This window comes from Amphiprion ocellaris, chromosome 15 (genome assembly GCF_022539595.1).
Source record: "Amphiprion ocellaris isolate individual 3 ecotype Okinawa chromosome 15, ASM2253959v1, whole genome shotgun sequence".
Lineage (NCBI taxonomy): Eukaryota > Metazoa > Chordata > Actinopteri > Pomacentridae > Amphiprion > Amphiprion ocellaris.
Genome location: NC_072780.1, coordinates 31,488,250 through 31,515,083, shown reverse-complemented (window position 1 = coordinate 31,515,083; position 26,834 = coordinate 31,488,250). Strand labels below are relative to the sequence as shown.

The 26,834-nt window shown below is 39.2% G+C and overlaps 2 protein-coding genes across 4 annotated transcripts in view; both read left to right on the top strand.

Moving 5' to 3' along the window:
• The first annotated feature begins 360 nt into the window (after nt 1-360).
• sall3b (spalt-like transcription factor 3b) lies at nt 361-10,216 on the top strand. The gene is given in 6 exon segments (XM_023280246.3): nt 361-1,272; nt 4,740-5,227; nt 5,229-5,471; nt 5,473-7,597; nt 7,683-8,002; nt 9,347-10,216. Coding segments are annotated over 6 exon segments (3,648 nt in total). The 5' UTR covers nt 361-1,190; the 3' UTR covers nt 9,737-10,216.
• Nucleotides 10,217-12,085: 1,869 nt separating this feature from the next.
• atp9b (ATPase phospholipid transporting 9B) overlaps nt 12,086-26,834 on the top strand; it is a 72,247-nt gene continuing 57,498 nt past the window's right edge. For all 3 annotated transcript variants that reach the window (XM_035952829.2, XM_023280244.3, XM_035952828.2), the window contains exons 1-3: nt 12,086-12,200; nt 20,121-20,294; nt 26,056-26,206. In XM_035952829.2, coding sequence (XP_035808722.2) covers nt 12,121-12,200; nt 20,121-20,294; nt 26,056-26,206 — 405 coding nt within the window. In that variant the 5' untranslated portion in view covers nt 12,086-12,120. The remainder of the gene's footprint in view (nt 12,201-20,120; nt 20,295-26,055; nt 26,207-26,834) is intronic.

Here is a 26,834-nt window from a genome sequence, read left to right as displayed (position 1 = left end):
TGGTGAAGTATGCTTCATTCTTCTCCTGCTTTGAAATAGCTGTGGAAGGGGAGGATCGAACAACAGCATCAAGACAGAATTTATTACACACTTCACACTCTCATGTTTGGCTCGGTTTATCATTTTATGTGGATTTATTATTTAAAAAGTGATGAGCTTTAGCTGAAAATCTGGCCTGCGGTTGGTGGATAAACGCTAAACTTGACTAAAAACTTAAAAAATATATATGGTTGATTTTTAAGTATAAACTGAGCTCAGCTCGGCTTATCCACTTCGTCACCCAGGGGAAGGTTTCTTCTCCAACATTGAGATATTTTTCAGTCTATTATGGCGCCAAATTGTGGGAGGTCGTAACAAATGAAGCTCGGGCTCCAACACCTCCTGCGGTATCCTGGCAGTAGCCTATCGCAGCCGGCTGAAGGGCATCTAATGATGGACCGGAGGAGGAGGCAATGAGCAGAGCGCCGGTGCCTCGGACAGACCAGGGAATCTCACTTCCGACAGCCACCAGTCTGAGATCAGATCTACGCGCGAAGTGAGCGAGAAATATTTACGCACAAAGTTTATCTTTACGCACGACGAAATCTGAGGGAACTGTCTCCTCTAACGCGTCGGTTCTGGGCTTAACAAACATTTAGGTGGCAAAAATATTTCCCCGTGGAAGCTCCTGCTGCTATTGTTGCCTGAAGTGTGTGACTCAGCCGGGACATCCACAGTCCGAAGAGTCCGCCGGAACCGGAGCGTCTTTTTTGGACACAAAGGAAACAAGTCATCCAACTCCAAAAACGGACTATAAGAAGTTGTTAACATGAAGTTAAACCGAAGTCTGCTCCAAAACGCATGAGACACTCTCTGCTGTGGAGTTTAGCTCGGACTGGACCATGCTGATGCTGCTCGGAGTTGTGCGTAAACGCGGCCGCGCACCGGACACGAAGTGAACTAGTTATTATTAAACACCATCCCTCATTTCCATACAGAGCGTGAGTTGGCTGGACTGCAGCCAATCACCCATCGAAGGGCAGCTAGAGTCGTAAAAGCATTATCCTTCCTCCATCATAATTACACTGACATGCGCAATCTGTACACGGGTATCAGCAGCAGCCGCCGCCGCCGAACACTTATTTCACCGCTGAAGCTCCCGGTCGCTGCTCGTAGATGATTCTGCGGAAAGGCAGCAGGAACGGATCGACATGTCCCGCCGCAAGCAAGCCAAGCCGCAGCAGCTCCGGTCCGAGGAAGAGGCGACACGGAGCGGAGTTCTCTGCACGAACGGTACGTGTCCGGGAAGCTTTAGGGCACTTTCTGGTGACTTGAGCTGCTGCTGACACCAAGAAGCTGCAAAACAAGAGTTTTAATTTTACATTTTTACTGCAAGAACTTTTTCGTTTTGGATAGTTCTAGAATTAAATGAAAAGCAAAACTATAATTTACTTCTGTTAATACAAGACTCTTATTTTAACAATTTAGTTTTCAGAGCTCAGTTTTAAGTTGAATCTTTAGGAGTAAAACTTCTACAAAAAGCTCAAAGGAGGGACATTTTAGTTAATTTTTAGTGTTTTATAAAGATTCAGGTTAAGATTTATAGGCTTAAAACTAAACTGACACAATATGAAGAACAGACTTCAGGCCACGAAACAGTTTTTATGCACAAACAAAACTTGAACCAGATTTTATTTCATTAACATCTAGAATCGGGGCCTGTTGTGAACAACTGCAGCCGCAAAAATCCACCAGAAACACACAGAAGTAGCTTGAAGCTGAGGCTTGGTGTGACTTTTTATTTTTGCAGGCTTTGTGTGTTTTATTCTATTTATTAATTCTGTATCTGGAGGCCTTCAGGCAGCTCCTAATGACAAAACTTCACTTTATAAACTGAGAGAAAATCAGCTGAAATGAGAAATAATCCAAAAAGTTTATTTTTATGATCATAAAAATATGTTTGCAGAAAGGAGTGTGTAAAATAAAATGAACTATTCTGAACCTTTTTCTTATTATTTGCCACCAAACACCAAATGTTATGTCCAGAATCAGTATTTTAATGTTTAATTTACGAATTTCCTAATAAGCTGATCTTACATCACCTGCAGTGTTTTAAATCTAAAATAACTGTCGGATTAGATTAAAGTGTGTATTTTAAATTTACAGAGTTTGGCCTTGAAATGTTTGTGCAGAATCTCAGATAGTTTTTATATCCAACTATGTTTTAAATATAAATCATCTAAATTGTTCTCATGCACTATAATTCATTTTGCATGTTTGTTTTTGTTCTATTAACCTTTATTGCACCATGCTGTGTTTTTTCTCAAATGCAAAAAAAAGGCCTTTGAATGAGCCAGATTTCACATTAAGAAGTCAGATTTTCATTCTGATCCTCACAGTTGTGGTTCTTCAGTGAGGTTTCTTTATTTTGTGGCTGTGAAAGCTGCACGGTGGAGCAGTGGAGGCCCTCCAGACTCGGGCCTCCCTCGGCCCTGCAGCCGGTCGGGGGGGTTTCGGCTGCTCTCGCTCCGGCTTTGATTGAAGCTGCTGACTTAACCTTTGTCAGCTTCACCCTGCGAGGGCCAAGTGCTGCGTGTCTGGATCATAATACAATTAGTACATGTGAAGCGGCGACCTCTGCGGCCCGGAGGTCGCTCAGGCATCAGCGCCGGGCCCAGAGCCTCTTTGCTTTTCAGCTGCAGCTTCACGTTTTTTCTCTTTTTCTTTCTCTCTCGTCGCCAAACCACACAAGACATAAATCTGTTTTCTGTCCTGTGCTGAGCGAGGGTGACATTTTTAAATAAATTCCTATCTGTGTTATTATATTTGGAGGTATATTTAAAGGTTTAAATCAAACCAGATCTCTGCTTTTGTTTTCACTGGAGGTAAATCTCACAAAATCCGGAGGCTGAAACAGTGAAAGTGTTTTCACTCGTGTGTTTGCTGAATCGCCCTGGTGATGTTCAGACCACCCAGCCGGCGACTCTGATTATTTACTTCTGACCAGTTTGACTTTCAAATAGGTTCCACTCCTCCACTCCGGTTACACTCTCTTTGTTTCTGCACCAAAAATCAGCTTTTATTATCAGATATGTGACGGTTTGAAGCTAAAAAACTAATCTCCTCTTTATTAGAGACACTTTATCGCGTGTCTGCATCAGGATTTGTTGATTTTTTTTCATAAAATTGCAAATAAATGTCTGCTTTAAGCTTGGTGATAATTTGAGAGTAAACTTGGAAGCTTTTAATCCACATTTAAAGTGTTTGAGGCACAAAGATGCAGCATTTATGTCGGTTTCTTATCTGATAACTCGTGATTTTGCAGCAGAAAGTTGTAAACAAAAAATACTAACTGGAAAATATCCATTTTTACAGAGGAACCCTAAAAAATATCTCTGCTTTTGGTCCCTTTTTGAATCCGAGGGCAGCCCGTCTGCATGTATCAATAATTTACCACTGATTTCCTCACAAAATCTTTCCATCTGCTATTACTGTCTGTTTCCTAATGGGGCAAAACCTGAACAGATGCAACAGTGATTATAAGATTATCAGCTACTGATGTCAGGAAAAAGAAGATTTGTGCTAAAACATGAGAAATAAGTGATGTGAGGGGTCGATAAAAAGGCTGCAGAAGTTAAAATTCCTATCAGTGTTGTTATATTTGGAAATGTAAGCTACATAAGTCAGGCGATTGTGGATCTTTTTAGTGGTTTTATATATATTTATGTGCTTTTTTTTGTACATTTTATGCTGAATTACATATAAAACTTGCACCTATCATTTAGATATTAGTATATAATACAAATTAAGGTCTGTGAAGAAGATTAAAACACAACAAATAGGCTTATGTTGACGACTTTGTTCCTCTACAACTCAAAAAAGACTATTAAATTTAATCAGAGAGCAACGGTAGCGCACTAAACACAACCAATGCACAATGTGTGTTTGGATTGTAAAATATTGCTGCATATTTTAATCAAAAACAGCTTAATTTGCTTTATTTTAACATACAAGTTCACCAAAATCCTCCTTTTTGTTGCAGCTAAATATGCATCACAGTGGTGGAATTATACTGTATAAATGCACAGAAAATCAATATACTGTATGGAATTTCATTATCTGTCTGAATGCACAATTGAGAGGTCACGTAGCTTAATTGAACTTTATTGATTCCTGGGTAGATTATTAACATCTGAAAACGGGCTGTGAGTTAAAAAAAAAAAAAAAGAAATCTTTTTATGAGGCCTGTTGAAGTTTTAAAGTCATAGCTCATTAAAAAAACTGACACAGCTGCTCGAACACTTCACAGCTGTAAACTTTTAGGTGGATTTCAAATGATATTGGTTCTGCAGCACAAATTCATGACGTTAAATAAGGAAAAAAATAAAGCTGTAGTTAAAACATCAGAATTTCACCTCATGTGGCTTCAGAAATGTCATTTATGTAGCGCACATGTTAGATTTTAGTGCAAACTTAGAAAAATATTGTGTCAAAAATGAGTATATGAGCTGTGTTTAGTCTGTGTTCTATATGTCTTGTGTTGGTAGATGTAGCTCCAGTTTCAGCTGGACTGTGGGGCGTCCTGTGGATTTCAGAGTTCAGTGGGTTTGAACAAAGCTCGTCCACACAACAGGAGTTTGGACTCGCTGCTGTTTGTGCTAATTAGAACGTGTTAAAGGAAAATTTGTCCCTCTGGTGGAATATCAGGATGGTGAATTGTCATTTTTATACTCTGATTCCTGTGTTTTTTTGCTCCTCAGGCAGCTCTGGTGAAGGCCTGGACAGAGAGGAGGCCAGCGAGGAAACTCACATCTGTGATAAATGCTGTGCTCAGTTCTTCTCTTGGACTGAGCTGAGCGAGCATCACAAAGTCTGCACAGAGGATCCGATGGTGCTCATAGTGAAGGACAGCGAGGCTCCTGAGGAGTCTGTTGGACCTTCTCCGGCTCCCAGCGTGGCGTCTAGCAGCGACTCGTCTGCAGCAGAGTCGACCGACGCCTGCTTCGATCTGGGAGAGACGCTGGTGAACGACAGTGACAGTGTGGATAACTTGGATGAAGAGAGGGACGATGTCATGGAGTTGGAGCGCTGCCCGCCGGACGCCGCCTCCAGCCCTCAGCCTCCAGACTCGGCCGCCTCCCCCCAGATGTCAGCAGCTGGCGGCTACAACATGCCAAGCACCAACGTGACGCTGGAGATCCTGCACAGCACCCGGGTGGCCGTGGCCCAGTTCTCCCAGGGGATCGGCAGGCAGCGGTCCAGGAGGGAAGGCGACCTCAGCAGCCATCCCCGTGATCCTGGAGCACCTGCTGGCTCTGCAGCAACAACAGGTTCATCAGCTGCAGCTCATCGAGCAGATCTGCAGCCAGGTAGCCGTCATGAACCGCCAGCCGACCCAGGCGGCGTTAAACCCCGTCTCCAGGTCCCTGCCTCTGCCCCCGAACCCTTTCCCCTCCCAGGGCATCATCCCTCCGTCCATCCTGCCGCTGTCAGGGCACCATGCCCTCCACCATTAACGGACAGGCTGCTGTTTCTTTGTCCTCTGTGCTTGAAAAGTCACAAATCCTCCCCTCACAGACTATATGTGGACAGTCCACCTCGTTTAGAGAAGCTACATGTACCTCAGCCTCCTCAGAAAACTCAACCCCGACTCAGTCCAGCAGCAGCAGCAGCAGCAGCAGCAGCAGCAGCAGCAGCATCATCTCCACCCTCCTTCCTCCCTACAGCGGCAGCAGCACTCAGAGCTCCTCCACCCCTCTCCCCCTGGCACCCAACAGCCTCCTCAGCTCTTCCTCCAGCCTGCCGTTTCTACCTCAGAGCCCCCCCAGCAGCGTCATCTTCCCCAATCCCCTGGCCAGCATCGCCGCCACAGCTAATGCACTTGACCCCCTCGCAGCCTTGATGAAACACAGGAAAGGGAAGCTGCCCAACGTGTCCTTGTTCGAGACTAAGCCCAGCCCCGAGGAGCCCTTCTTCAAGCATAAATGCAGATTCTGTGCCAAAGTGTTTGGCAGCGACAGCGCTCTGCAGATCCACCTGCGCTCCCATACAGGAGAGCGGCCCTTCAAGTGCAACATCTGCGGCAATCGCTTCTCCACAAAGGGGAACTTAAAGGTGCACTTTCAAAGACACAAAGAGAAGTATCCTCATGTGCAGATGAACCCCTTCCCTGTGCCAGAATATCTAGACAATGTGCCAACAAGTTCTGGGATTCCCTACGGAATGTCTGTCCCTCCGGAAAAACCCGTCTCCTCGTGGCTGGATAGCAAACCTGTTGTAGCAGCTCTGCCAGCCAGTATGGGTCTTCCGCTTTCCTCCACTATTACCAGTATCGGAGGCTCAAATGACCCTGTAAGTGTCACACCATCTGTTAAATCTCTCTATCAGCCAGCTCCTGGTGAATGTGTATCTGTGTCACCTAACCACAGAGGCAGTGAGGCTCATTTCTCTCCTGTTTCAGAGTCTCCACAGTCTAACCGGGAGACGGAAGTGTCCAATATACTGAAAGCTGAAGGGGTTCACCTTCCTCAGAGCTGCAGCCTGAGACTGAGAGCCAAACCCGAGGCCTCCACGCCTGAACCCACCACCTCCCCGCTCTCCAACTCGCCTCCCCTTTCGGAAGAAACGAAATTCCAGTCAGCTGCATTCCTGGATTCTATGCAAACGTCCGAAACCTCAAAGCTGCAGCAGCTGGTGGAGAACATCGACAAAAAGATCACCGACCCCAACCAGTGCGTCCTCTGCCACCGAGTCCTCAGCTGCCAGAGCGCCCTGAAGATGCACTACCGCATCCACACCGGCGAGAGGCCCTTCAAGTGCAAAGTGTGCGGCCGGGCATTCACCACCAAAGGAAACCTGAAGACTCACATCGGCGTCCACAGAGAAAACCCTCCGGTTCAGGTGCAGCACTCATGTCCCATCTGTCAGAAGAAGTTCACCAACGCCGTTGTCCTGCAGCAGCACATCCGAATGCACATGGTTGGACAGATTTCAGACTCAAACCTGTTGGAGCAGGAGGTCGACTGTGATGTTTCCTTCGGCGAAAACAACTTTGACAGTTTAAGCAGCAACGGCAACGACCTCACTGATGACATTTCGATGGAGGATGACAATGAGGAAGAGGAGGACGAGGTAGAAAACATGGAGGAAGGTGTGAATCCATGTAAACCCTTTATTTCTGACTATAACTCTCCTCCTAAATCTTTAGCCGTCGTTTCCAGTTTAGCAGCTCTGGAGAACCAAATGAGGATGATTGACTCGGTGGTAAGCTTCGGTATAAAACCTCTGACAAATGGTTTCAAAGACAGCAGCGACATCGAAGCTGCTTTATCGGAGAAAAGAGTGGAGAACTGTGGAGGAAAAAGCCCTCTTGTGTCCGAATCCTCCTGCTCGCCCTGCGTATCATCATCTCCCTTTCAAAGCGGCTCAGACGGCATGACGATCAAATCACCGGCGGCAGACAGCAGCAGGCCAGAATCCCAGGAGCCTTTGGCAGTGAAGAAGGAGGAATCCGAGTCTCCTGCAGCTGCACAGGAGCTGCGATCGCTGCAGGGCGGCAGGCTGAGCGTGAAAGAGGAGACTCCTTACAGCATGTCATTCCAGCTGAACAGAGACAGAGGTACAGCTGAAATCTCATGCATTCCGTTTTGCAAAAATCAGCCGAAGAAGTTCAGTGTGGATAACTTTGTGTGCTTTCCTTCCAGCTGCAGGTCAGAACATCTCCAGCCTGATCAGCAACTCAATCAAATCGGAGGTGAACGGTCACAGTCAGATGGAGGCTCAGCAGCCTCCCTTCGGCGTCCACGTTGCTCCCGGTTACCCGTCGGTCGGCAGCCCCGGCGTGACCTCCCTGCTCGGCCCAGCGCCTCCTCGCAGGACGCCAAAGCAGCACAACTGCAACGCCTGCGGGAAGAACTTCTCGTCAGCTAGCGCCCTGCAGATCCACGAGCGAACGCACACCGGAGAGAAACCGTTCGTCTGCTCCATCTGCGGCCGGGCGTTCACCACCAAAGGCAACCTGAAGGTAGATAAGGACTGGACTTAAGCTGATGTTGACACGTTTGGTGGTGAAAATGAATCATCAGTTAACTTTAAATGAATTTCTGGTGGATAGGATCACCCTTCCTGTGCATGCCTTGCAGTATTTTAACACAAAGCAACATAAGCAACACAACCTGCAGTAAAACAAAGTATTCACAACTTCTCTTGTATAAACCTGCTTCCAAGGAAAAGTCCAGCATAAAAACTAGAATGGGAAGTTGTTCTTAAAGAAATACATTAACACTGAAGGAAAACATGAGAAAATTAGGAAATACAACTCTGGAAGTTAAAATGTGCAGCAGCAAAAGTCCATGCTAACGCTAATGCTAATGCAACAACATCCTGACTACTGCGCTAGCATGTTGGGAGAGTGGATGCTCAGCTAAAATGTCACAAAAATAAGTACAGGGCCGCAACTAGTGGTTGCTTTTTATGTTATCAATCACTCTGATGAATATTTGCTCAATAATTTTCATTTTTGAATCTGTTATTAATTTTATTCATGAAGAAAATTTAGAAATAATAAAAGATATGTCTTCTCCAGAGCCAAAAATAACACCTTCAAATGGCTTTAAATGTCCAAAAACCACCAAATATTAAGTTCATTATCACATAAAAGAAATAAAAGCTGCAAATGACTTTTGAGAAGCTGGAAAAGTACAAATTTTGTGTTCTCTGCTTGAATAATGACTTAAATGATTCATGAATAATCAGAATAGTTGCTGAGTAAATGATTAATCAACTAATTATTGGCACTCTAGTTAAGTTAAAAACCTGTCCGCCAGCTATTTTCTATTTTTTTTCATTTAATTGATAATTCATTTTAGTTGTTACCTGTAAGAAAATAAAAGATTTTTCTGCAGTAAATGTGAAATGTCTAGAATGGGTGACCGTAGTAAAACAGGGGGAGTAGCCTACCATCTGTTTTTTGGAGAGGGTTTGATAACTTTTTTGTCTTTCAGAATAAAAGCATCCAAAGATCTAATATGTACACTGCTGTTCAAAAGTTTGGGGTCACTTTGAAATGTCCTTTATTTTCTGGAAACAGCTGATTTTTAATGGAATATCTCCATAGGGGTACAGAGGAACATTTCCATCAACCATCACTCCTGCGTTCTAATGCTACATTGTGTTAGCTAATGGTGTTGAAAGGCTCATTGATGATTAGAAAACCCTTGTGCAATTATGTTAGCACATGGATAAAAGTGGGAGTTTTCATGGAAACCATGGAATTATCTGATTGATTCCAAACTTTTGAACAGTAGTGTATATCACGCAGATTCACAACATATGTTTCTAATATCTACTGTGTAATGTTGGTTTCCAGGTCCATATGGGGACTCACATGTGGAACAACGCTCCGGCCCGGAGAGGACGGCGGCTGTCGGTGGACAACCCCATGGCCCTGCTGGGCGGAGAGGCGGTGAAGTTCGGGGAGATGTTCCAGAAGGACCTGGCGGCTCGAGCCATGAACGTGGACCCCGGATTCTGGAACCGGTACGCCACAGCCATCACCAACAGCCTGGCCATGAAGAACAACGAGATCTCGGTGATCCAGAACAGAAGCATCTCTCAGCTGCACCCTCTGACTGCAGGCATGGACCGAGTGAGCTCCGCCGGAGGCCCGATGACCAGCCTCACCAAGACCATGGACCTGGGAAACAACCGGCACTTTTCTATGCTGATCGACGACAGCAAAGAAATTGGAATCAATTGAAGAAAAAAAACAACAAAAAAGAAGCTGAATGTTGCTGAAATTCTTATGCAAATGATTAAAGTATTTGTAAAACATCTTGTTTGTTCTTATGTATTATATATATAGACTTCATAAAGAACTTTTCATGGATGGACAGAGAACAGTAGGAGATTCACATTTTGCTATTTTACTTTGCTGTCATTTGTGAATGTTTTTTTCTTTTTTCTATACACAGAAAAGAAGCTGTTCAACCTGAGAATTCCTTCGGTGCTGGGATGTATGGTTGCTCTGAAGAAGGGAACATATTGTTCAAATCAATAATGCAGAGAGTCTTTTCTCTCCTCCAGACAGCTGCCCACTGCTGCTAGCTGGTGCAAAAAAGCACAAAACATGCTCATGAGAAGCCATGACGACCAGTTTAAACGATCTGTCGTCGATGTTTTGGTGAGAAACTGTCATTTTGAAACAACAGTTGGACCGAATAAAAACCAGAACACAACATCTGTATGTCCATTCTTATACCTCACACTGTTTAAACTCTTTCAGCTGTTAATTTACAGTAATTACACCTGAGCAAATTGTCAAAATTCTACGTAGCGTTTTAATCTGCACAACCAATCTGGCAAACTTTCCCTTGATTTTTTTTTTTTTTTTTTTGCATTATAGAAACAAGGACTTTCTAAATTTTCTATATTTGCAAACAGAAAATTCCGGTGCAATGCAAAACAAGAGGTAAAGTATATACAGTTGTGCACTTATAAACAAATAGCATCTATTAGAATGCTGTTTTTTGGAGTGTAATTAGAGTTAATGCTGTCCAGTGAAAAAAAGACCATTGTTGGACCAATGTAAATGAATTGCTTCAATCGGTAACATGTAATTAAATGAACTTAATCCAAACTAAGTTAATAAGTAAAATAAATAGCACTGAATTAGATTAGATGTAATTAAATCGTTTGATTCCTCTAAAATGCGCTTTGCTGCAACTTAATTATAATGAAAGTCAACTTGAAGTTTCTGGTCTTTCCAACTAAATGATTCACTTTACCGCAGTATAAAATGTAAAACACGATTTTGTCTTATTGTTCTTCCCTTTTCTTTACTGTGTAATCCTGCGAGAAGAAAACAGCTGTTGAAGAAACATGGATGTCATGATGCTGAAAGAGCCACAAACCTGATTTTCACACTTTCGCTGATATTCAAATACTAGTTTTTTAGTGACACAGTGTAATTTTAAGTTGCTATAATTCACAAAAATAACCAAAATTCACCAAAACAGAAAGATAAACCTGTTGAGAGCAATGCTTTAATTCAAACACTGCTTAGAATGCACTTTTTACACTGTAAAACTACATCTAGTTGTCTGTAGCACATCTCAAAAAAATGTATTATACACAACAACAACAGTACTAATAATTATAATACTAGTAAAAGAATAAGACAAGTCTAGGTTAGTTTTCTATATAGTCTATTTCTCTATATTCTGGACTATTATAATATATATTGTAATATATAATATGTACTAGTAATGACAAATAAGATAATAGCTAGTTTTTAGACTTCCAGATAAAGGGCATCATTTAGGAAATACAAGCAGTAAATGAAAGCTTTATTCAATTATTGGTGAATAATTTCTATAAATTCAGCTTAGAGCAGTTATTTGCTTCTCAGATATAAAAGATAGATTTTACTGACCCCCCACCGGAGACCTTCACACATTATGGTAGCTCAAAAGACTTAAACAGAAGGAGGGAAAAGTGCTGAGTAAAAGACTCCATACGCTGTATACACCAGTCACACATACAGATGCTCCAATAACTGCAAAATACACATGATGCGCAGAACTGCATTTACAGAGTTAGAGAGTAGATAAAATTTAAATCGCACATAGGTTGAACAACATAGACAAATTACCATGGATAGTGTGACAGTTTAAATATAGTAAATAATGTCGCACAGGATAGTTTTAGAGGAAAAGTTAAATACATATATAAAAATAAGAATATATATTTAATGTAAGATGATTTTAACTCTCATAAATGATGCTTCACGTTTTAATGTTATTTAGTGAGATTTTTTACCTTAACAACATAATGATGACTTGAGTGTGGTGCCTTTATAACTTCTGGAAACTGTAAATTCCTTATTGTTGTACACAAACAATGGTAAGATAAAACATTCTTTGTTCATTTACTTAATCTTAGAAATTGGATGCTCTAAAACAAGGCTGTGTGATGAATGAAAAAGACTCCCACTTGATTTATATTTTTAAAGTGCGATTTTACGGGATGCCTCACTGAATTTAACTGCGAGATCACATTTACTATATTTCTCCGTCTCCTTGAATGCGACACTAATCCGAAACGTTTCTCGTATGACGTCAGCACGCATACTGCCCAGCCAAGATGGCTGACAGCATCCCGTTAAATCCAGTGCGGAAGAACTCCAAGAGAATCCCGTATTACAACTCCGCCAGGCTTTCCAGGTACGTAGCGGCTTACCGGGCCTTTTCTCCGGTGGCCCGCTTTAGAAACAGCCGTTCGTGTAGGATGTTACGGTCTGGTGGCCTCGCTGGGTCGCCGGGGTCCGGGTCTGTGTGAGGGTCGCGCCTGTTAGCTTGTGTTGCTATTAGCACCGCTACTGACAGCTCCTCCGTGTTTTCTCACTTGTCAACTGGCTGGCTGGCTCTTGGCTCTATCCAAACAGCTAAAAATCCGTATTTAATCTATTTTTCCTTTATATTTTAACCTCTATAAGCTGTAAGTGCACGTTAGGTCATGTTCTGGTTACAGAAACCTGCTGTTCAGCCTCCTTTTGGGATTTAATTTCAAGTCACATGATAGTTAACAAGTTGGACACATGTTGTAAAAGGTGTGTTCTGTTGTCAACGTTTAGCTTGTTCATGTTTCAGGCTGAGGATGAAACAAGAAGACTTTCACGGTGATGAATTGAGTACATGGCATGGGACTTATACTCCAGAAATACCTGTAAACAAGTTACATCTATTGCACCTACTTTATCATTTTGGTAGAATAAGAGTTAGATTTAATGGGAAACACTTCTGCCTTACTGAGTTCTCCTTTCTCAGACTTTCAGCAATGGAATCATTGGGGTAGATTTCATTTGGACATTGCAGGGAACACTTATGGAAAGCTGGTTTAATATTTAATATCTAGAGTGGGTATAAGATCAGATGAAACTTTATAAATCCCAAAGGAGATTCTTGATGTAACGTAGGAAATGCAGTGCTTTTAAAGTCAAAAAGCAATAAGATATAAGTATGATTCAAAGCGAATAAGTACGATTTAGCTTACTTACTGACATAAATAAGCTAAAATAAGGCTGCAAATTATTATTATTTTACTCACGCGTAATGTAACATCACACAAAGTATTGCACCTGAAAATTAAGTATTGCAAATTATGTTGAGCAATTGCAGTAAAAAACTGCTTTTTAAACATCCTCAACACCAGTTTTTCAGAACTAGGATTGTTATTTCAGATATCCACATTATTTGTAGAAGAAATTCTGTCACTTTTACTAGTCACACGTATGAAGTTTTCTAATACAGATATATGCGATTCATGATGCGGAGATCTGCAACTGAGATTCTGAAATCTGCAGTTTCATTCGGACTAGTCCTAGTTCTTTAATTCCTTTCAATTTGAGATATTTACATTGGCCTTTTAGGATATCTTAAATCAACTTGTTTGATTTGTGTTGTAGAATTTTAAAACTGGAATTCTGCCCAGTCTGAATGTAAAAACAAAGTTTAGACTCTGTGAAATCATGTTGCAGATTTTTTTTAGTTGCATCCGAAGCTGTTGTGAGGCGGATGCTGCTTACGTTTCAAACACAGTGTCATTGCAACTTTAATCACATTTAACAGACTGTTTTATCACCATGTTAGAGCAGCTTTCTACTTATTTCACCCATAAGTCTGTGATGAACGAAGGTCTTGTTTTCCACAAACTCTTCTCTGATGAGCACTTTCTGTTTCACCTCTTATCCACCACAACAACCGCCTTTCCTTCTGTAAGTAAAGCTCAAGTGCTTTTCTGGGAAGCCTCACATCATGCACAATAATTCAGACTTGTCATAACTGAGCTACAGATTTCTCTGGAATAAAAATTTGGACTAGATTTGTGTCTTTCCTGGAGCAGTTTATGTTGGAATTGTCTCCATTTACATAAAGGAAAACATTCATTTCAAACCAAATATACATGGCAGTAATGCTCTCAGGTAATCTGTATTACCTCGACTGTATTCATCCCCCACTAGATTAACTGTCCTTGTTTAGGATTCAACTTGCATAATGTGTGAATTTTGAAAAAAGACAATTGTTGGACCAACTTAAATGAATTACTTCAGTTTCTAATGTGTAATAAAGTTCAAGTTAACTAAGCGATATTACTGCGACTGTTTGAAGTCACATGTACTGATGCTGCAACTTCATTTTAAGGAAAGTCGGCTGGAAATTTCCAGTTTTTCCAACTTAGTATTTGCAATTTTTGACTAGAAAATATCAGTTGAGTTGCAGCAAAAAAATAATGTTAAAAGAGTTTTGAACGGAATTTTTGTTTTGTTGGCAAAATTAGAATAGCATTTTAAAGAAATTAAGTCTAATCTCAAATTTATAGATTCAACTAAAGTAAACTGCCTTCACCAAAGCAGAGACATAAATGAGATAAATTTTAAACTAGTTTTACTTCAACTACAGTTCACCTCCTTTATATGGGGAAGTAGCCTCTATAAATGAGCACCTTTTCACATCAGTGATAGATTTATCAATTTCATTGCATTTATAAACCCCTGCAGGTAAATATTTAGGTTCAAAACTTTCTGCACATTCAGGACATACCCCACATATCTTGGTTTGATTTGCTAAAGCAGGAGAGTCAAACTCATTTTAGTTCAGGGGCCACGTTCAGCCCAACTGGCCAGTAGAATCACAGTATAATAATCTATAAATAACCACAACTCCAAATTTTTCCTTTGTTTTAGTGCAGAAAAGTACATTCTGAAAATGTTTATATTTAATGAACTATCTTTTTGCAAAACATTATGAACAACCTGGAATTTCTTAAGAAAAATAAATTCAACTTCAGCAATATTATGCCTCAGTTTATTATTTAGGGCTGCACAGTGGGTGGTGGTTAGCGCTGTCGCCTTGCAGCTAGAACATCCCTGGTTCGCGTCCCGGCTTTCCCGGGATCTTTCTGCATGAAGTTTGCATGTTCTCCCTGTGCATATGTGGGTTTTCTGTGGGTTCTCCGGCTTCCTCCCACAGTCCAAAAATATGCTGAGGTTAATTGATAACTCTAAATTGTCTGTAGGTGTGAATGTGAGAGTGATTGTTTGTCTATATATGTAGCCCTGTGACAGACTGTTACCTGTCCAGGTGTCCACTGCCTTCACCTGAGTCAGCAGGGATAAAGTCCAGCCTCCCATGACCCTAATGAGGATGGATGGATGGAGTTCATCATTTCCACATTTCAACTTACAGATCACAGTGTTTATGAAGGAACAAAACATTTAGACAGAGATCTGGAACTGAACAATCTAGTATTTTACTTTATGATCAGAACAACTTGTCAAGGTCTAGAAATTGTTTAAAATTCACAGTTTTATAAATTTACAATTTGCAGTTGATGTCTTCGCTGTAATTTTTACACTTTGCAAAGTCATCCTGCGGGCCTTTTTTTGCCCGCGGGCCACATGTTTGACCCCATGTGCTGAAAAAAAAACATCTGTCAAAGGTAGTACTGTGCAGTTATTCGTAATCGTTTGCTTCCTTTATGTTTTTATAGAGGAGAACGAATGCACATCCTCGAAATCTGTGCCTGTGAATGAATCTAATGCGTCACTTTATTGATATCTGTGTGGAAATGATCTGATCTCACTTTGGAGGTCAGAATGCTTCAGTTCTGAATCTTGTAGAGAGTCTCTGATGGAGCTTTCCCAATGACTGATAGTGGCCGTTGGAGAGCCAGGAAATGTTTCTACAAACCGTCCTACGCTCCTACAGGGCTGACAGTTGAATTATTATGTAATCACGTGTGGGTGTTTCATGGCAGGAAATGCTGCGGATCATGTAGTTTGTTGGCAAATTCTCACAGTGTGTAAACAAAACAGAAGTTTTGGTGATAATCTAACCTTTCTAGCACCATGTGACTAAATTAGCAGCTAAATGCTCATCTTTGCTTTTCTTTACTGACTAACAAGTTAAAATTCTATCTGTGTTGAGGCCCCATGTGAATGTAAAAGATCCTTTTCTTGAGAGTAGTTTTGTACTTCATTTCAGAGTTTATTTAGAGGTAATCTGGTGTCAGTTTTTGCCGTTTTGTGTCTTGTTTGTCTAGTTTTGTGTCTCTTTTTTGTCTTGTTTCATGTCGTTTGTCTCATTTTTTGTCTTTTTTTGTCTTGCTCATGTTGTTTGTCCTATTTTTGTTGTTTGAGTTTTGCTTTTTCATCTTTTTGTGTCTTGTTTATGTTGTTTCATGTGTCTTTTGGAAAGTTTTGTTTCCTTTCTGTTGTTTCAAGTCTTGTTTGTTGTTTTGTCTCAATTTGGAACAAAAAAACAGATTTAGTGTTTAGATTGTAACACTTGGAGTGTATGAAATTGTTTTGTTTTGCATCATTTTGTGTTTAATTTTGAATCACTTTTGGTCATTTTTGTGTCTTTTTTTGGTTGTTTTGCATCATTTTGTGGTCATTTTGTATCACATTTAGTCATTTTTTTCTCACATTTTGGTCATTTTGTGTGACATTTTAGTTGTTTTGCATCTTTTTGTCTTAAACTGCTGTTCAAGTTATGATATATCCCATATTATTGGTATTCAGAGTGAGTTGTAGAGGAAAAGAGCAGAAACCAGATTTAGTGTTTAGACTGTGACACCTGGATGGAAGTAAATCTGATTTGATTGCAGTTTTTAGCAGAACTCAGATGTGTTTTTCCTCCTAAATGTCATGTGTCTATCTGCTGTACTGATGAAGTTCTGAGGCTCAGAAATGATGGAAAAAATCCATTAAAAAGCTCAAAATTTAGACCCGCCTCTCTGTACTTCAGGGTTCTGTAACTAATCTGATTATATTGTGATTATTTTGACAGTTGTTGCAATTTTGTTTTTAGTGAAAGTGGTTATTCTGCATTTTTATGTTAGAATGAAGAGTTGATTCCTGCTGTGTGTGCTGTGACTTCTTGTGCACTTGCCAATATTGCAATTTCGATGCTATTCCGATGAATTGTTTAGCTCGAGATTCTAGTATGGATCCATTTCCGTCATAAATAATTCATATTTGCAAACATGACTCTGTGGCAGAGATGGTTCTTGGCTGTTCTGCTCCATTAGATGACTATAATATCAGACCAGCAAACATTTGATCCACAAGCTTGTTTTAAACTGACTTAAACCCAAAGTTTTGCTGTTTAAATCCCAGGTAGTTGATGCAGTTTAGCAGAAGTCTTTGCAGTAAGTTGTTTGGCATTCGTTGTGTCGACACTCAGCTGTACTGTGTGGTTTTATGAGTGTCGGCCTGTAAATGTGATTATGTTTCAGAAAGTAAATCACATGATCCCCTGAATCCCAACAAACTACCGCAGGAAAAGTTAATGCAGTCAGAATTACATGACTTATTCTATGTTTTCAGCCTTATATTTGACCAAATCATTTTCTCCTGCATAAACAATAAGTCCTGGAATGCAAATTCAATCATATCCAATGTATTTACATACAAATAAACCTGACAGAATTTTAAAAAAGGAAGTTTTACAGGCAGCTTCCTTGAGGTAGAGGATTCATTTACAATTAAATGACATCCTCACCCAAGAATGATTCATAAAACGAGATATAAAAAAGATCCTGCAAAGATTTATGAACTTTTTTTGTCTGACAAATGCTAAATCTTTAATTTAATGCAGATAAAATGATATATAAAGTCGTTTTTAGCATGGATTGGATTGTTTTTGACAGTAGAATGAAATTGTACATCTAATAATTTGGCAATAATTTGATTTGACAAACTTGAAAAGAACTTCTAATTCTAAAGCTGAAAGTTAATAGTAATAATAATAATAATAGCAATGATAACAATACATTTTATTTGTATTGTGCCTTTCTGGGCACTTAAGGATACTTTACAGGCAAGTAATATAAACAAAAACAGTCAAATAAATAGAGCAGGTATAAAAGCATACAACAGTTAAACATTAAAAGCAATCTTAAAAAGGTGAAGTTATTTGCAAAATCAGGAATTGAAAAGAGGAAATAGTTTTAGTAAATCTGTACAATAATAATTTAGCCAGATAATTAGACAAATTTACTATTTATTTTTGTTTTGTATTTTATTTCACTGCTTGAATTGTGAGAAAAATTGGGCCTTCAGCGAAGTGAAATCAAACTAATGAATGAATTTGTTGTTGCTACACAGGATAAATATTGCAAATATAACAGTTAGACAGCTAGAGATAAAATTAAAATCATAGGTTGCATTTTGTAGAAGAAAACTTCTGCCACTCTCCAGCATCATATCTGGCTTTACTTAGCGTCACAGATCAGATGCTCTCTCCTTCAGAAGCAGAGGTTTAGAGACTAGTTGACTCGCTGCACGGACGGGTAACATGTTTGTCTCATAGCTGAAAGTCCTGCTAATCACTGCAGAGTCATGATTATCTCTGCGGTTCTTGAACTAAAGTTGCAGAAGCTCTGAGCTGGAACTCGACGTCAGGCCACAGCAGCTCCTACATGTTTAGCTCTGGCAGGCTGAGCTGCTCTGCAGGATCACTGAGGACTAGTGTGGATGGCTGGTCTTAAGCTCATAATCCCGCTGACGCTAGTTTTCTGCTTGTTCACATGTTCGTGTTTTCTGTAGGTACAAGACGCTCGGTCATCTGCAGCTGCTTAGATTGCAGTGTTGTCTCCATGTGAGAAAGGTTTTCTGCATTTATTATGTCATACATTTCAAAATCTAACCAGAAATAAAGTTTGAAGCTCACAGAATGATGACTTTGCATGCTGCTGAATGAAATTATAAATTATATTCAGAAATAAGCAGGTTTTACCTTGTAATTCATGAAGTGCAGTAAGTCAGATTTCATGTGTTGGTTGTTAAATCAATTTGCTATGACAACAAACATTGATTGAGTTTTGTGCAGCGAGTGAGAACTGTTTAAACCTGTGCTCCTCATTCATTTTATCTGGGTTTTGAATGAGTTTTCTCAGAAGTCTTTGCATGTTTAAAGCTGCAGTGTTGTTTCTGTCATCAATCTCTCTCATTTTACAATCACAACCTGTGCACAGAAACCAATGAAACATATGATAACCAGTCAGCGTTGTCATATAATATAAAAACAACAAAATCTGAAAAAAAATTTCACACATGACCCCCTGATTTTTGATGTACAATAACTTTAAGACATTCAATGAAGACATGCAAACTTTTACCTTTGTACTATGAATGTTTTCAGAGAAAGTCCATAGAGGTGGGTCCAGATTTATCACTTTTTAATGGGTTTTTTTCCATCATTTCTGAGCCTCAAACTTCATCAGAACAGCAGATAGACACATGACATTTAGGAGGAAAAACACATCTAAATTCTGGTAAAAACTGCAACTAAAATAACTATGAAAGCTGGGAAATTACCACAAAAAGGGACCAAATTGCCAAAAAAAAAGGGCCAAAATTACCACAAGGAAACACAAAATCATCACAAAAAGAGGCAAATATACCAAAAAAAGATGCAAAATGATCATAAAAAGCCCAAATCCACAACAAGCAGACACAAAACCATGCAAACTACCACAAAAAGACCCCAAATCAGCAAAGAAAAGGTGAATATAGCACGAAAACACACAAAATCTCCACTAATCTTCCATCATTTCTGAGCCTCAGAATTTCATCATTTTTGTGGTGATTTTCAGTCTTTTTCTGGTTATTTTGTGTCGTCTTGTGGTGATTTTGCTTTTTTTGTGGTAGCTTTGGCCTTTTTGTGGTACTTTTGGATCTTTCAGTGGAAATTGTAATGTCTTTCTGTGGTATATTTACCTCTTTTTGTGGTAATTTTCCAGTTTTTTTTTTAGTTATTTGCAGTTTTTGCCAGAACCCTAATGTGTTTTCCTCCTAAAATGTCATGTTTCTATCTGCTGTACTGATAAAGTGATTGATTGATTGATAGATAGATAGATAGATAGATAGATAGATAGATAGATAGATAGATAGATAGATAGATAGATAGATAGATAGATAGATAGATAGATAATTAATCCTGAGGGAAATTTAAGGACCCTATTCAAGACAAATTCTGAGGCTCAGAAATGATGGAAAAAGTCCATTAAAAATCACAAAACCAAACAATGTGTGACAGTGGTTTTCTCACATTTTCCTGTTTTATTGAATTTTTTTCCAGATACTCTTCCGAAGATGACCCCTCTAACTTGGACGAGATGCCTCTGATGATGTCGGAGGAAGGCTTTGAGAACGATGAGAGTGACTACCAGACGCTGCCCCGGGCCCGAGTCAACCAGAGGCAGAGTGGCCTCGGCTGGTTCCTGCTGGGGGGCTGGAAGGTCCTCTGTGGCAGGTACGTCTGCTAGCATTTACCTGAAGCATTTAGCACCATAAAATAGGTACATTCAGTCCATATCGATAACTTTTAATGACATGTTTTTAATCTAGGCTTGGAGGAAGAAGGTTTATTTTGATTTTAACTACTCTAGGTGATAACTTTAATGGAAACATGACAATAAAAAACACGTAAATAATTTCAGTCTTTCATTTCGGTGTAAAGGCCTTGTTTACGATGTGGACGAATGAGGAAACTAGCCTTTCAAAAATGAGCCTTTCAACACCATTAGCTAACACAATGTAGCATTAGAACACAGGAGTGATGGTTGCTGGAAATGTTCCTCTGTACCCCTATGGAGATATTCCATTCCATTTTTTATTCCTACTGATATTTCTTATATGTTTTGCACGTCTCCTTTTGCTGCTCTAACAGTGCAAATTTCCCCACTGCGGGATTAATAAAGGCTTATTTTATAGTAAAAACTTCAAAAACAGTTAAGTCATACAGACATTCTTTAGAGCGTTGCAGTTTTGGAAACAAGTAAAAAAAAACTGAAATCAGAACAGCTGGAAGTAAATTAACATGAATTTAAAATAAGGATTAAATTAAAGATATATATGCATAAATGAAAATAAAGGATGATCAGGGAATTATCTCATTTTTATACACATTAAATAAAGGAAGCAAGGGAAAACTGCAAGACTACAATGTGATGGGCTGTTCAGTTGGTTCATGCAAATGAACTTTTAGTTTTTTGCATGTATAAGAGGCTATAGAACACTTTTATGTCTATCACAGATAAATTTTGCTGTCATTTTATCACTCAAGCCTAGTTGGTAAGTTTTTTTAATGGTGTATGTTAGTGATTTGTGCTCTATGTTATGCACATTTCACATTCTAGGGCCAAAGTTGAAGCTTTTATTTGTTTTAGTTGAGCTCTGCTTCTTTTTCACGATGAAATTTGCCCTTTTTAAAGCAAAAACAGCAAAAGCCAGGCATGGTATTAATCAACAAGCTGATCAATAGTCGTCTTTGTGCACCCTGCTTGTGGTTTGTAAAGTGTTTTAATCAGAAAATTTATAATTCTGGTCTTGGGTCTTTTCTCTGAAGATGTCTAATATCGCTCATGTAAATTGTGCTCAAGCTGAACATCTGCTTATCAGGAGACGCTACAGTTTACAGATGTTCCCTGAACGCCTCACATGTTGTTAGGTGGCTGCAGTTTAACAAAAATGCTTTGAAAATAGTGAAATAAGTCGTTTTAATGTCAGTCTAATGTCAATTTAAATGTAAATCTTGCAGCTTTACCACATTAGCCATCGTGATTGAATGTCGAACTTTTTCTACTTCCCTGGTTTAGTCCGTATCGATTTACCTCTTTTTTTTGGTCATCTATCCTCCTTTCTTTCCTCATTTTGATTTTCAGAATATTCTGCTTCGTCCCTGCAACAAATAATAGATTGTTTTAGAGAAAGTTTCCACCACTGTGGCTGATATAGTCACAGCTTGTGCCGGCAGGAGGGGCAGTAATATTCCAAATAATAAATGCAACCACTTGAAGTTTTGTTTTTTGGTAGCAAAGGAAGTTTCTACTTCTTCTCTGTCATGTATTTTTACCTTCTACCACACTGCTCAGTCTTTCTGTGTTTTGAAAATAACCTGTAAACTTAATATTCTTCCTGTTTCTTACTGTGCTTGTTTAATATTTAATATTTAGATTTTGTAGCCTAACTGTAAGGGTAAAGGTTGCAAAATTTAAGTTCAACTAAAAGAAGTGGTTGTCAGGTCATTCATTTTAGAGATGAACACACAGATTTGTTGCTTTTAATCTTGAAAAAATGCTGCGCTGCAAACTAATCTAGTTTTATTTGTAGATTAGCGTTATTGTGCTTTGGTTGTTGACAAGTTTTATTTTATTCTCAGCAGGTTCTTACAGTTAGAAGACTGTTCAGCGTAAATTAAAGCAAAAATTTCGTTTTAAAACACATTTCCATGTATTAAAATGACATATTTCGATGTTTATTTCTTGAAAACAATCCGTTTGTTTCTTAAAATGCCTCAGGAAAGTGTTAAACTTTAACTAAATGCTCTTTCTACAAGCAGATTGGATGAAATCCAAGTTGAACTATAAAAAATGAGTGTCAGGTAATTTATTTTTAGAGAAAATGCACAGATTAGTGTTGTTTTTAATCGTAAATATACGCTACACTTCAAACCTGCCCGATTTCTGTTTGCAGATCAGAGTTGTTTGGTTGTTCACTCCATTTTATTATTTTTCTTTTACTTTACATAACTGCAAACATCTTTTGAACAGAAGAGTGTTCAGTGTAAATTATAGCAACGAGTGCATTTTAAAGTCTGATTAAACTCCTAAAAACATGACATATTTAGAAGTTTATTCCACGAAAACAATCAGTTTGTTGCTTGATAGTGTTCAGCAAAGTGTCAAACTTTAACTTAAGGCTCTTTCTATAAGGAGATTGGCTGAAAAATCCAAATTTAACTATAAAAAGTGAGTGTCGGCTTGTTTATTTTTAGAGAAAATGCACAGATTAGTGTTGCTAATCTTAAATCTTTAAATGTACACTGCACTGCAAACTTGCCAGATTTTTTTAACTTTACATACTACAAGCATATTTTGAGCAGATTCTCCCAGTTAGAAAAAAATGGATTTTAAAGTCTGATTAAACAACTAAAACTTCACCTCTGTGCTAAAACAACAGAAGAATGCACAAATTAATGTTGCTTTCAGTCTTGAATACATGCTGCACTGCAAACTTGCTAAATTTCTATCTGCAGATCAGCATTATTTGGTTGTTCACTCCATTTTATTATTATTTTTCTTTTACTTTGCATAACTGCAAACATATTTAGAGCAGATTCTCCCAGTTAGAAGACTGTTCAGTGTAAAATATAGCAAAACGTGCATTTTAAAGTCTGATTTAACCCTTAAAACCTCATCTCTATGCATTTAAACTACAGAAAATTACAATTAAAAGTACAGATTAATGTTGCTTTTGGTATTTATTTTTGAACCACATTTTTATTTAAACTGCATGTTTTTATACCTATTTATATTCAACTTAAAGTGGACAAACGACAACATACTCATGATAAAACAAACATACAATTCGGCAACTCATGGCTTCATCTAAACCCACATAAAGAGGAGAATTTCAAATTAAATTTCAAGGTTTAAATTATTAAATTTAAAGAGCAGCAAGGGGCTATGAAACATGTAAAAATACGCAATCCAGACACAAATATCATCACATCTCCACTTGCAATTCAAACAAAAACATCTCCCCCAGCCTGTCAAATATGTAAAATTAAATTAAACTAAAGTAAGCAACAACAGGAGCTCATCAATGGATAAAAAACCCTAACTTCAGATGGAGTTTTGCTGTCATTTTTTTCAGTTAAATACACTTTCTTTAATCTCTCTCTCTCCATTGGTGGAGGGTGGGAGGTAGTGGGTTGAGTCCAGACACAGTTATCATTTTCTTTGCCACCAGTTGTAGGATATGTAATAAATATGCTGTTTTTTTTATCCATCGCTTCCTCTGCAATAGAACCGATAATTTAGAACATTTAAAATGGATCTTATATCTGCATGAATTCCCTCCCAAAATAGTTTCAGTTTTGGACAGTCCCAAATTATGTGAATGTGGTCTCCAATTTTGCAAGAGTTTCGCCAACATAAATTGTTGCCTTTCATCAAAGGTTGAGATTATGGAGGGTGTTTTAAAATATCTCATCTTTACTTTCCAATTAAATTCGCTCTCAGTCTTAAATAAATGCTGCACTGCAAACTTGCCTGGTTTCCACCTGCAGATCTGTGCTTCCATGTGGACCTTTAGCTGCTCTCAGAGTTGTTTTTGTCATTCTGTAAATGCATGTCTAGTGTATAATGTCAGTAAGTATGCTCGCGATGATCGGTTTGGATTTCGAACGCACCGGTAGCTGTGCATGAAGTGCAAAGAGAGGATAAGGGCGTGTTTTTGGTCGAGTTCCTCGATGCGCACCATCAGTCCAAAAAGATTTTCAGGTCAAACAGAACGACGGCGGTTTGATCCCGCTAATGATTCATTTGCCCTCTAAAGATGCTCCTTTCTGGCCACGACGGCCGTTTGTTTACGCCCAAACAACAAAGTGTGAACAAATGTTTGCATGGCGACACTTACTGATGTAGAAATTTCATAGAATATTCCGTTGCTTTTTGTTGTCTCCGATTGAAGCTGCCTCCTCCCCGTCCCCCCCGCTAATGAACAAATCGGATTTTTCACAGCTGACCAGTTTGATGCTTTCCAGTAATTTTATGTGTGCATAGTGTGGGATTATAAAACACAAATAATTCACAGTGAATAAGCCCCGACTGTTCAAATGGCATATTATTTGAATAGCATTCATTTGCTCAAATAATCGCTCTTATGAATCTGGACTGGGAGTGCACAGAGACGGGGAGCGCCGAGGCCAACGCAAACAAGACTTTTTAACCAAAGTTGATTTATTTAGCTTCGTATTTTGCCAACTTGCTTAAAAAGTGGAAAAGCCAAGTCGCTCAGCATGACGGCATACACTGACACTCGCTCCTCTTTCCCCTCAGGTGCCAGTTTAGGTCACATCAGGCTGCCCTCATCGAAATTTACCTCCACGCTTGTTTGCATTTGATATCAGATATGGGAGATAAAACCCCCCGTTGGAGTCATTACCAGGTTGATGGAAAGTCACATACTTTTTAAAAAGGCAAATGTCAGCCTGAATGCATCTCATCTAATCTCCTCTCAGAGTTTTGATACCATCGCAGTGATAATATTGGTACAACTGGAGGTAAAACTAACAGCACAAACACATTTCATCTTATTATCTTACAGTAATTTAACTGTATATTTACAGCATGTTTACGGGTTTATTCAGGTCTGAAGGTGTCAGACTCCCTCAGAATTAACAAACTAACCTTTTTAGATCATCCAGAGTGTTACAGTCACAGGAGTTCTTCATAAATAAGCCTTAAAGATCTGACTAGCATTGACAAGACTGAGGATATAATGGATTTACTGTTTTAGGAAGCAACAGAAAACAGCTGTGGAGCTCCATGGCCACAAATAAATCAACAGTACTGATTAAAAAAAAAAAAAAGCTTTTGGGTCATTATTATCCCTATTTTAACACCAAAAAGTGTAAAAATATTCAACAATCTATCTGCACAGATGTTGCAGAATGATTATAGAAATATAAAACTCAGTTGCTTTTTGATTAATAACTCCTTTTTCAAAATTTCTTTCCCTTTGTTTTACATAACTAGGAACACATATTCAGCCTTTTCTTGTCGTAAGAAGACAATTCGGTGTAAATTATGGCAAAAACCAGGTTTTAAAGTCAGTTTAAACCACTAAAAAAATCATTTCTGTGCAATAAAATGACAGAAAAATGGACAGACTCCTTGAAAAACTATAATTTTGTATAGCAAATGTTTTTTTTTTCTGGTTCCTACCCTGTTATAATGCCTTAAATGGATGTTATGGCCTCTTGTGGGGTTTTCTTTAGATCATCCAGTCTGTTTTTCAGGAAAAATATGTCAAAAAAAGTCTTGAAGGTCTAATTGGCATTGACAAGACTATAATTTTTGTGTAGCAAATCAGTTTTTTTCTGGTTCCTACCCTGTTAATCTTCTTATGACACCTTTATGTGGGTTTTTGCGACACCTATACATGTATTTAGCAATGTTTGATTGATGGAATTTCCACTAAATCTCATTAATATCTTTCTTTTGCAGCTGCTGTGACTGCCTGGCTCACATCTGTCGGAGGAAGAAGGAGTTGAAGGCCCGGACAGTTTGGCTCGGCTGTCCTGAGAAATGTGAAGAGAAGTACCCCAAAAACGCCATCAAAAACCAGAAGTACAACATCTTCACCTTCGTGCCTGGGGTGAGTTACTCCTCTTGTCCTACTCGTCTAACAGAATTCACATTTCCAGCCCTGATCTCTGCTCTAAATGCAGCAGTTATGGCTTTTATTGAGTCGCTCTTTTACCGTCCCCGCAGCGCCGATTCATCCTCTTGTTGTTTTGTCCCACAGATTAACAGTACGTAAAGCTCGGTAGCATCCTCCAGATCTAATTGTTAGCTCCTCTGTCATTAAGTTAAGGGTTTACACTGCAGGGGACGTCGCAGATCCATCAGAGTTACTTATTAGCAAGCAAACGGTGCCGTGATTAAGCGAGCCGCCCTCGGCCCGGGCCATAAAATGTCAACTGTCTATTAGAGACGTAGATATTCTCATCGACGGCGAACAAAACGGCTCCACTTTGAATTATTAAATACACACAAATTGAGTTTAGCAGTATGCGTTTTTCCCTAAAGGTCAGCGGGTTCATTAACTGCAGAGCATCGTCCATTGATCCCATTGTCTCTGATAATCTGTGACTCGACTCTAGACTCTCATTATTGCAAACATTATTCAAAATTTGACCTTAGATGAATAGAATGCTAAGTTCTCCCTGCTGATGGATGGTCCATTAGCAAGGAAGCTTTAGCGAGTCACTGGTACCACCTTG